The sequence below is a fragment of the Lycium barbarum genome, chromosome 10, assembly GCF_019175385.1.
Source record: "Lycium barbarum isolate Lr01 chromosome 10, ASM1917538v2, whole genome shotgun sequence".
NCBI classification, from domain to species: domain Eukaryota; kingdom Viridiplantae; phylum Streptophyta; class Magnoliopsida; order Solanales; family Solanaceae; genus Lycium; species Lycium barbarum.
The window spans coordinates 58,174,090-58,185,372 of NC_083346.1; the positions used below are offsets into that span (position 1 = coordinate 58,174,090).

At 36.8% G+C, this 11,283-nt stretch overlaps 1 protein-coding gene across 1 annotated transcript; it reads left to right on the plus strand.

The window, feature by feature from the left end:
* The first annotated feature begins 2,510 nt into the window (after positions 1-2,510).
* LOC132613009 (secreted RxLR effector protein 161-like) lies at positions 2,511-2,977 on the plus strand. Its single transcript, XM_060327072.1, has 2 exons — positions 2,511-2,844; positions 2,892-2,977. Exons 1-2 carry the CDS (start codon positions 2,511-2,513, stop codon positions 2,975-2,977), a joined length of 420 nt encoding a protein of 139 aa, XP_060183055.1.
* The last annotated feature ends 8,306 nt before the right edge of the window (positions 2,978-11,283 follow it).

The following is an 11,283-nucleotide window of genomic DNA, read 5'->3' on the forward strand; positions in this document are numbered from 1 at the left end:
CACAACTTCCAATCTTTAGCATATATGTTCCTGACATATTTCTATCTTCCAACTTCATCAATGACAATCATAATTTGCCTCTTACTACTTTCATTTTCCATATTTACAAAAGTTACAATAAACTTGCATGTTTTCCTACAACAACTTAACAACCATTTTTTCCTTAACAACAAGAATCATTATCCTTTCATTCACTTCACAATAACACACTTAACATACTAACAAGATTTAATTCACATTCCATCATCAACATGATGCCACACGGCCATGCCTCATATTTTCCAACTTTCACTAATTTATTCAACTTTCACTTCCAATACAATTTCCACCATAACTACAACTAGATTACCACATAAAATTCAATTCATATTTCCTACACCTTAACACACACTCACGGCCAACTTCCAAACAACACACCCACTTTACAAACTTCCATGTTTTCATAAATTCTACTCAATTCTACATACTACAACATGAACCAAACTTCATAACATAAGAAAATGAATTGATTCTTACCTTTCCTCTTCAATTTCCACTTGCCACTAAAGTTGTCCTCTTGCCAAGAAAATTGTATCACTTTGTAGAGAATCTTGCACTTAGTAATAATCCCACAAGAAATGGATTTTTGAACCAAAGGATTTGGCTCCAAGAATTTTTTTCTCCTTTTCTTTTCTCTCTTTCTCTTGCCGTGAGCTCTTTTTTTTTTCTTGTTCTTTCTTTGTTCTTCTTGAAACTTCTTTGGATATAGATGACTATATAATGTCACATGGAAATTAATTAATTCCATGGACTTGGGCCATGTTGTGGCCGGTTGGGCCTCCCTTGTTTAGGCCTCATTTTCTTTTTTTTTTTAGTCCAATTAGCTACATCTTGTAATTCATGAAGCAAGTTTCCAAAATTCGAATTTTTGCCCTTGGCCTCCTTTCGTAATTCCACACCAATGTATTCTTAGCCGACACATTCATACCAAGTAAGGTCCAAATATGGCCTCATTCATTACAAGTCAAGTTATCTCGAATTTCCTGAATATGCGAAAATGTCGGATGTAACACTAGTACTATGATGATTGCTAGGAATTTGTAGGCTGAAACTATTAGCACTGCATGTTACATACTGGATAGAGGCAAGAATAGATCTCTTTTAAAGAATACTCCCTATGAGTTACTTAAAAGAAGAAAGCCCAACATCACTCACTTAACAGAATTTGGATGTAGATGTTTCATCCACAATAATGGAAATGACCTTTTAGGAAAATTTGAAGCCAGAAGTGATGAGGGAGTTTTTGTGGGCTACTCAGAGCATAGTTAAGCATATAGTGTATTTAACAAAAGAACTATGTGTATAGATGAGACTGTGCATGTTATTTTTGTTGAATCCAGTATTATATCTGAGAAACAGGTGCAGGATGATGATGAGGATCCTATATTCAGCCATACCACCGACTCAAATAGCAAGCCAAACAGTGGTAATTAAGCAGGTGACTTACTTGATGAACCAAGTTCATCAACCAATGAGCAATCTGGCACACACACAGGGGGAACGTCTGATGAAACCCCTGTGAATCCGGTTCACCTGATGAATCTCAAAATGCAAATACTAGAAAAATTCAGGGTTTAGCTCTAAAGCGATACAAATATCAGGGATCTCATCCCATTGATAATGTTCTGATAGACCTAAATTTTGGAATAACGACCAAATCTGGCTTGATGAATTTATTTTCTTTTAATGATTTCATATCTATTTTTGAGCGAAAGAACGTTAATAAAGCTTTGCATGATGCATATTGGATTGTTGTTATACAGGAGGAGCTTAATCAGTTTGAAAGAAATAAGGTATGGCAGCTTGATCCCTGGCCAAAGAATAGAATAATAATAGCCACCAAATGGGTGTTCCGGAACAAGTTGGATAAACATGGAACAGTTACAAGGAACAAGACATGCTTGGTCGTCCAAGGGTACAATCATAGACTATGATGAAACTTTTGTGCCATTGACAAGACTAGAAGCAATAAGACTCTTCATAGCCTTTGTTGCGCACATGGAATTCACAGTCCATCATATAGATCTGAAAAGTGCCTTCAAAATGGGAACTTGAGAGAAGAAGTGTATGTCAAACAACCTCCAAGGTTTGAAGATGCTGAATATCCTGATCATGTTTACAAACTTGATAAGGCTCTTTATAGGCTCAAACAAGCTCCAAGGGCATGGTATGAAATATTATCAAAATTTCTCTTGGCACATGGTCACACAAGAAATAATATTGTCAACACACTATTTTTAAAGGTCAAAGGAAAGAACTTGTTGATTGTGCAGGTCTAAGTGGATGACATCATTTTTGGAGCAACAAGTGAATCCTTGTCCAATGAATTTGCTATAATGATAGGGGGTGAATTTGAGATAAGCATGATGGAAGAACCCAACTTCTTCATAAGTTTATAAATTAAACAAACCTCAACTGGCACAATGATCCTTCAGTAAATTTATGTCAAGGAACTTCTCAAAAGGTTCAAAATGGAAGATGTGAAGGTAATTGACACTCCTATTGGTACTGCCACAAAACTTGATCTTGATGAACTTGGTTCATCCGTTGAGCTAAAATTGTATAGAGGTATGATTGGTTCTCTTTTCTACCTCACTGCCAGTAGATCTGACATAGTATTTTGTGAGGGACTTTGTGCAAGATTTGAATCCAATCCTAATGAGTCCCACCTAAAAGTTTTACAAAGAATCTTGAGGTACCTAAAAGGAACAAGTGATTTAGGATTGTGTTACACAAAAGGTAGAAGTTTCAATCTAGTTGGATATGCTGATGCTCATTATGTAGGATATTTGGTGGATAAAAAGAGTGCTATAGGTATGACATACTTCATTGGATTATATTTGTTCTCATAGGCCACCAAGAAGCAAAACTTGTGGCCTTATCTACTTCTGAGGCTGGGTATGTGGCAGCTGCTTCTTGTTGTGCTCAGTTACTATAGATCAAGCAGCAATTAAAGGATTTTGGTATGGAAATTGACAGTATTCCCATTTTTTGTGATAACACAAGTGCCATTAACATTGCAAAAAGAACATGTTCAGCATAAGAGAACCACACATATTGATATAAGACACCAACTTTTGAGAGATAATGTTGAAAAAGGTCTTATAATTTCAATAAAGGCTGCATGTAACCACCAATATCCATTAAAGAGCCTTTTGCAATGATGAATCCTTTTTGAAAAACTCCAACCATCATGTCAGTCTTTTCCCAAGACTCGCACATGGTCTAAAAGTCCTTGAAACAAGCATTCTAACCCCTACCAACTTGTCACGACCAAATTTAGCTAAGTCGCGTAGGCACCAACCTTTCCACCTCGGTAGGCGAACCCTCAACCCAATAATAGTAGAAACATGAATAAATAAGTAAATAAGCAGAAAATAAAAAATCACATAAGTCTAGCGATAATGATATAGAAATATGCAGAAGTAAGGAAAATACACCCCAGAGTCTGGTCTAACCATACAAGAGCATCTAACTAGAATCTATAAGTCTCGAATTATTAATGATACATCAAAAGTCTGAATATGTCTCGGAATAGCAAATAAGACATAAATAAAAGAATAATCTTCAAGGCGACGGACGTCCTAGTGCTCACCCTGTAGACTCTAAATAGCAACTCTCGAAACGACTATCAGCCACGAGAAACAGAAGTCAATCCCACCTAGAATTATGCATTCATAAAAGAATACAGCAAGTGCAGGTCAATACAAACAATTGTACTGGTAGGTATCATAGGCCAACTAAGACTAGTTGACGTATATAAGACAATAAGGTAAGAGAAAACAAGAAAACCATAGAGTACAAGTTATGCTTCCAAGAAATTGACACACATAATCAAGCCTTGATGTAACAACTAGCCCCAAGTGAAACAAATATCCAAGTATACCAAAAATCAAGTCCCATCAAGACAAATCAACAAGTAGCCCATATCAAATACAGTCCAAGAATATGACCAACACAGTATCCAAATCATAAGCAACCACGAAGATAATCATGCAATGCAATATGAGATATGGATGCAATGCAATGCAATGCCTGTACTCTTGTACTCCGATAGCAGAATACCTCCACGGCTCGACAGCACAACCTATAGGGGCCCGCGAAGTCCAAGCACCGTCACTCTGCACACAGCTCAGAGGACCCAATTATCTATAAGTATCGCAATATCGGTGCTCCATATAGACCCCTCCGCACACAGCTCAGAAGTGACTTATCATGTTCCATAATCATCAATGTTCCTTCTCATTTCCATCAATAGTGCCAATCACACAGTATAATAAGATGATATTAAATGAATATGGAATGATGTAAGTACAAAAAATGAATAATATTAATTTCAAGTTGTGCCCCACACAACACACCAATATCATCAACAAGTGATCCATACAGTAATCGTAATGAATCTTCAATTTCCATAACAATAAGAGCCAACTATCCCAAAATGGCTATACTAATAACGAGGCATACACTAAGTGCCAATATCAATATCAAGTAATTTCATCTTTTCAATTTACTCCCAATCCACAAACAATCCACCAATTTATACACAACATAACAAACAGGGTCCTATAGAGTCTACGAACCACTAGCCTGATCAAACAAGTCACAAGCAATACCAAACCCTAAGGAAACATCCAACCCAACTTCATACTCAAATGTTTATAGGAAATCTCCGAAAATATCATCTAAATATACGCTTCTCTAGTGGAAGTCTTACCACAAGGGTAAACTGTAACCTACCTGGAAGGCCGAACTGCAATATCACCAACAATCACTCCTTAAACATCTCTTTCCTTTGAGCCTCGAGATAAAGAAAGTCTAACAAATCTGAATCATGGAATTAGAATAAAAAAGAACATCAAACAAACCCTACTCCTATTCAAGACCCAAATCCCCAACCTATGGAACAGGGTTCATGAATTAGAAGGGTGAAATTAGGAATCTAGAGATACCAACATGAAATTAAAGCTCTAGGTGATCAATTCCCATCATTATCAAGCTAGACTAACCAACAATTACTGCAAATTCGGATTATATAGAAAACCCCTAATTTGGGTATAAACCCTAACTTTAAATTCACAAATTAAACCTTGGAAATGGAAGATTCAAGTTACAATAGATAATACCCATCAATATCATGCTAACCCATTCTAAATCCACTAAATAAACTAGGTTTTATCATCATAAGATCATTAGAGAAGAAACCCATAAAACCCTTTTTTTGCTCTTACCATTTAAGAGAAATCTAGGCATGGATTATTGATTAGGAAAAGCTAATGAATGATTTAGAGACAAGATTGTTACCTTAGAGAAGAAATCAGTGAAAACCCTCCAAAATCGCCTTCTTAGGCCTCAAGAACAAGTATATGAAATGACTTACTGTCTAAGGGTTTTAACATATGAAAAGGCCTCTGACTCTGCTAATACCGCTTCTACGGCATCAGCGGTCCCGCCTCGACGGCCACTCAGACCGCCACGATGGTCCACTTACAATGCCCTTAGTCGCTTTAGTGGTAAAGCGACATTAGAACCAGATTCCCCAAAATAAAAACAATCTCAATCTCAAAATCCCAACTAATACCCGAGGCTATCTGCTCATAAACCACAGACACAGACACACATAAAAACACACTACGAACGCACTCGTGGCCTCAAAATTCCCAACAGAGGTCTCGTTGATCTAGTCAACTCCCGATACCTTAATTCCAACTTCCCAGTTCAAGTCCCAAAATGCACTCGAGTGCATTGGGAATCAAACTAGATATGCACACAAGTCCAAAATGACCATTTGGACCTCTCAAAACCAACGGGTTCCCGAAAAAAAGGTCTGTTTACCTAAAAGTCAACTTTGAGTCAACCATTTTGCACTTTAAAGCTGAATTCCCTAACACTTACCCTAATAGAGTTTGATCACCTCGGGAAGTCTGCCAGTGGTCCTCGCTTGTCAAATATGAGCTAATAAATCTTGAAAGGGATCAAAAGGGTCAAAAATACAATAACGACCAAACGGGTTGTTACATTAGATACCAATTAAACAATCGCTCATCCTCGAGGGACAAGGAAGAGAACGGGGAAAGATACCTGGGTCAACAATAATTGGGGTTGTCTTAAAACATATCGGCTTCTCCTACTGCGAAAGATTCTCATCGAACAAAACTGAATCCCAATGAATGATATAGGTACCATAAGATGGCACTTCTTCGACATAGACACATGGAAGACCGGATGAACACCTGACAATCCTAGTGAAAAACTAACTCATAGGACAAAGGATCAAACAACGGATAGTCTCAAACGGGCCAGTCACTTCGGGCTCACTTGCCCTTCTTCCCACATCGCATGACACCCTACATGGGTGTAACCCTTCAGAAAAACCTGCTCACTCATTTTACCAGTCACAACTCTTTAAACCTAACTCAAGCTTTAACTCACATATCCGCATATTTGAATTTCCTTCACAACTGATCCTCGAATAAATGAATTGCTCTACTCGAATTCTCTGATTTGATAAAACCGTAACTCTGAACATGATTAATAGGCTCCACAAACACTTTCCCAAACCAATGCAATCCTCTGAAACATGGTCACAAACCATAGCCCATTCTGAATTGATAAAATACTCTGATTCCACTAACCTTTCTTTCGTACTTACTAAAGTTGTTTCTCGTACCGCGATTCCTTAGAAACATATGAATACACATACTAAAATTCTGAAACTATAACTTACTCTCTCACCAAAAAGAATCCTTGATTCATCTGAGATCCCATCGCATTTCCATCAAAACTAATCTTACTAACATCCAACTAGGCTAGTTCTATGTCTTCTTAAACCTTCAGATCACAATACCGGAGCCATACTACTGAATATCTCATCGAGCCGAGTCCGTTGGAACCCAGCTGATCACTAAAGAGACCTCTCGCACAACAGTTCCTGCTCAAATCTGTACTAAGCTCATTGTATACCATTATTCCACCCAAATAACTGTTCTCAGAAAATATCATCAAATCCACTAGAAACCCTGACAAAGTTTGATAAGTCTGTCACACCTCAAACCTGAGCCAAAACACATCGAATCCTTAATATCTTCCTGGAAATACAATCATAGACCTTACACTTAACTCAAACAATGTTGATCCTGAATGAATGTATAACTCTCGAATATCACCAATAGTCATTAGAACTGACTTTGAATTTCGAAACCAATCACAGTCATACCACGCATAACAAATCCTATCTGACACCCTCGACTCTACAAGTTGAATCCTATCAAAGTTATCAACTTGGTATGGAAAAGCTATACCTTACGATTCCAATCTTCATGCTTCTCAACCTTTACCCGACACGTAAAGCCGATACAACCCCGAACTTTTCAATGCAAAACCTGGAGCCTAATGTAATAATTATTTAACCATCAAATGTTACACCCCATATCCTTGAAGAAGCACATATCAAATTTGAAACATAAGTACGTTGAGTTATGGTTAAGTAAAACCACTTTGGAATATAAGGAGCAAGCATTATTAAGTATATTTAATGAGTAAAGGATGTATATAAGGTATACCGGAAGGTTTTATAAGGAGATGAGTGGAAGAAATGAAGTAGTACGACTTTGGAGAAAGGATGGGTAACGTTTTGTGTGAAAATTTTGGTCCAACTTGGGAGTCTAATATCTCTTAGCATATGAAGTGTTTTAAGGTGTAACAAAAGCCTAAAATGAATTTCGTTGAGTCTAGTTTCCAACGCAACAAACCGCCCCTCGATAGGACATCGGAGTAGAGAATTATGGACGTTACAAGTTCGGCTGACAGAGCAGAAACGCGTGCTACAGTACTGATACAGTACCGACTTGCTACAGTGCTGCTACAGTGAATCCGACCCGAATTTGACCCCTATATAATAATTATAAAAAAAATTGCTTGAAAAAAATATGATTGAAACGTTCTTGATATGAGGAAAATACTTGTGAAATAATTGACGAAGAGAGGGATAAAAATAAAGAGAAGAAAATAATGGGTGATGAAGTCTAAAAGTGAAAACTGTTTAGGGAAGTGTAAGTCACTATTATATAGTTTCCCTACCCGTCCCCTAGCCAACATTACAACCCGTTAAAGTCCTATTTGATTCTATTCGAGTACACTTAATTAGTGGATATGTACATAATAGGCAAGCCTATGGTTCTTTACGCATACATCTGAACTCTTTTGTGAGTGCGAGGGTTGTGCTTTGGTACTACATCCTTAAATTATATTCATTCTTTGATTTGAGTGTGTGGACTATTTCTTCTTGTGAGGGCACTTTTTTCATGATAGATAGGTGATGTTGTTGGATTTCTTTGACAGAGTTGGTGAGCGAGCTTAAATTTGATGAGTTAGAGTCCTTCTCTGAGGTTAGAAGGTTAGAAGTTTGTTGTTCGATTGAGTTGACTTGTATATCTTGCATGATGATCAGGAAATGTATAGTTGATGGTTTGAGTTGCTATCAGGTCTAATGGTTGGTATAAATAAAAGTGATGGTGTTCCTAGGCTTGATTTATTGAGGGTATGTTTAGTGTTTGTTCGAGGACGAACAAAGGTTTAAGTGTGGGGTGGTGATGTTAGGTGTATTTATACGCTTATCCGCCATCTTTTACCCATATTAACTTGTTTTAGAGCTAAATGCATTAAATACACCTAACATCTATTGAATACTTGATATGGGACTAATTTGTGCTTTATTGGTGAATCTAGGTACTTTACGTTGAAAATGCTCGGTGCGAAGATGAAGAGATTTAGAGAAAAATTGGATAAAAGCGGGAAGAAGAAAAAAAGGACAAAAAGACAAGAAAGAGACAAGAAAGGGGACATCATCATTGTCATAATTATTGATGAAACCAAGGCAAAACAAAGGCAATTATGCAATTGAACTAGGAAATGAAGATCAAAGTTTCGTATCTGGCAGTAGACCCTTGCTGGGTCAAGCCCATAGCGAGGCACTACCTTGCTGTGTGGCTCGCTCAGCAAAGCCGCACTTTTCATATTAAAAAAATTCTACCCAATTTATTTTGGACTCGATTATTTCGTTTGGTCTTTTTCCGACACCTGTAAATAGTCCATAAGACAGTTTTTAGAGAGCTTCGGACCTAAAGAGAGCTAGGAGCCGCCATGGAGGTCAGAATTTATTGGGTTTTACCTTTTCTTCTCCTTCTTATTACTTGTTTTTATGTTTCTTTGGATGATTTGTTGTATTCCCTCCATATCTACGTGCAGCTAAACTTCTCGTTCTAGGGTTATGGTAAACCATGAATATTGATGTTTGATGATTATTTCTTATCTTATTATGAGTTGTTGAGTTTGATTGTTTTTTTAATTTTGTTCATAATTGCTTGATTGTTTGCGCAACATTTAGGTTCTATCGACTATCTAATATACATTCTTGGAAAAGATGTTCTTAGATTAGAGAAGGATTAAAGTGGGTGTGATCTGATTATCCCTACAGTTGGGCTAGGATAGGAATATATCTAGGTGCCGCGTTAAATCAAATATCGTAAACAAATTGAGTTCTTAACAAGTCAATTCCATAGGAACATAGGCGGCGAACTGTTTTGAATAGGCGAGTAATAGTTCGGGAGAATACTACGAAAGTTAATAATCCGATTAATTAGGAATCACCGATAATTCGAATTAAGGAGAAATAGTTCGAGAACTCAATAGGATTGGTGAACCAACCGCAGCCCTCGAACATTTATCTCATTGATAATATAAAACCCCGTTTTTTCGTTGTTGAAGTTCACTATTTGTTTTCTTTTATTTTTAATTAGTTTATAATCATAACTTTCATATATCATATCTTGCGTAGATAATTAGAATCGTTTAATTTGGTTGATGGTTAATCATAAGTCCTTGTTGGTTCGACATCCGATTTCTAGAATCACTATATTACTTGTACGACCATGTATACTTGTGTGTGCGTTTGAGAGCAACAACATGTGCTTACCTGTCTTAGTGTGAAATATGAACTAATGGGCATAGTTGGTGAAGCTATGTTGAATTGATGTGATGAGTGTTTAAATTCAATCTTTATATTCTTTATATGTGCTTTCCTTCATTGTCGGCCTATGATACCTATGGAGTACTAGTGGTTTGTACTCATGCTGCACTTTATTTGGGTGCAGATACCACTCCGAGTTCCAGGCCTCGTGGCTAATTCCCGCGGTGGTCCATTAGAGTTTTCAGGGTGAGCCAACAGACCTATCAGCAACACTGGATCTCTCTCTATCTTATTTCCCATCTTTTGTTTTCTTTCAAAGATAGTGATTACTTACATTATTTCAGACTTGTAATAAATATTTAGATGCTCTTGTAAAAGTTTAGACCAGGTTTTGGGGTTGTAATTATTTAAGTATTTCCGCACTTAGTTATATTATCAAGTCTGTTAGTAGTACTTTTTCCGTATTTAACTTCCGCATTTCCTTCTCGAAAATGGTTAATTATTTGGGGATGGTTCACCTACCGGGAGATAGTGTAGGTGCCATCATGATCCGTGAAATGGGTCGTGACAGTTTCATCCTTGTTTAAATTCTAGCAGACTAGTTTGGATTCTGTAGTTCAGTATGGATATAATAGCTGCGAATTTGGAGTTTGGTTGTGCTTTAGGTTTAATCCTAAATATTATTTGAATTCCACTGTAGTTAATTAAGTTATTTTCATGGTGGTTTCTTTATCGGCTAGTGTTGATTGATTTTCATGTTGTTAAGGTTCACCGTGTGTTTCCTTTTAGCATTGGCCCCTCCCATTTTTAAATTCCACTTATAGTGTTTTTCTTGGTTCATTCCAGGTAATGGATAAATTGAGTCATTAGTTCAGTGATTTTCCTTCTTATCTTAATGTTTCTTTTGAGTTTTTGCCTATTTTCAAGTTCATGTAACTTACTTTTGGTTTTAGCTTGAATGAGAAATACTAGTCTGTTTCTCTAGCTCTTTGTATGTTTAAACTTAGGAGTAGGGAGTTAAGCAGTGCCTAGTGGGTTAGTTCATAATCAGTTCGAACAGAGAGTAAATGTTAACTTGTGCTAAGATTTCGACTCATTTCAAAAGTAATAGCTGTTGGTTTTGCCCAGATTTTTTTTTTTTAGTTAATAACCTCTTTTATAATCTGTTTCCAAGAATGAGTTCTTTCTTATTCTTGTTAAGTGTGTGTAAACTAAAAGCAATTTTAGAATTGTTTTCTTATGGTTTAAAAGCGTTCTTTCTGTTTTTTCAAAGAAAT

What these genes read in the sequence shown, in the direction of transcription:
- LOC132613009 (XM_060327072.1), top strand. Translation starts at nt 2,511, where the DNA reads ATGGAAGATGTGAAGGTAATTGACACTCCTATTGGTACTGCCACAAAA. An exon ending in ATATTTGGTGGATAAAAAGA is followed by an intron (nt 2,845 to 2,891) that starts GTGCTATAGGTA and finishes TTGTTCTCATAG; the next exon opens with GCCACCAAGAAGCAAAACTT.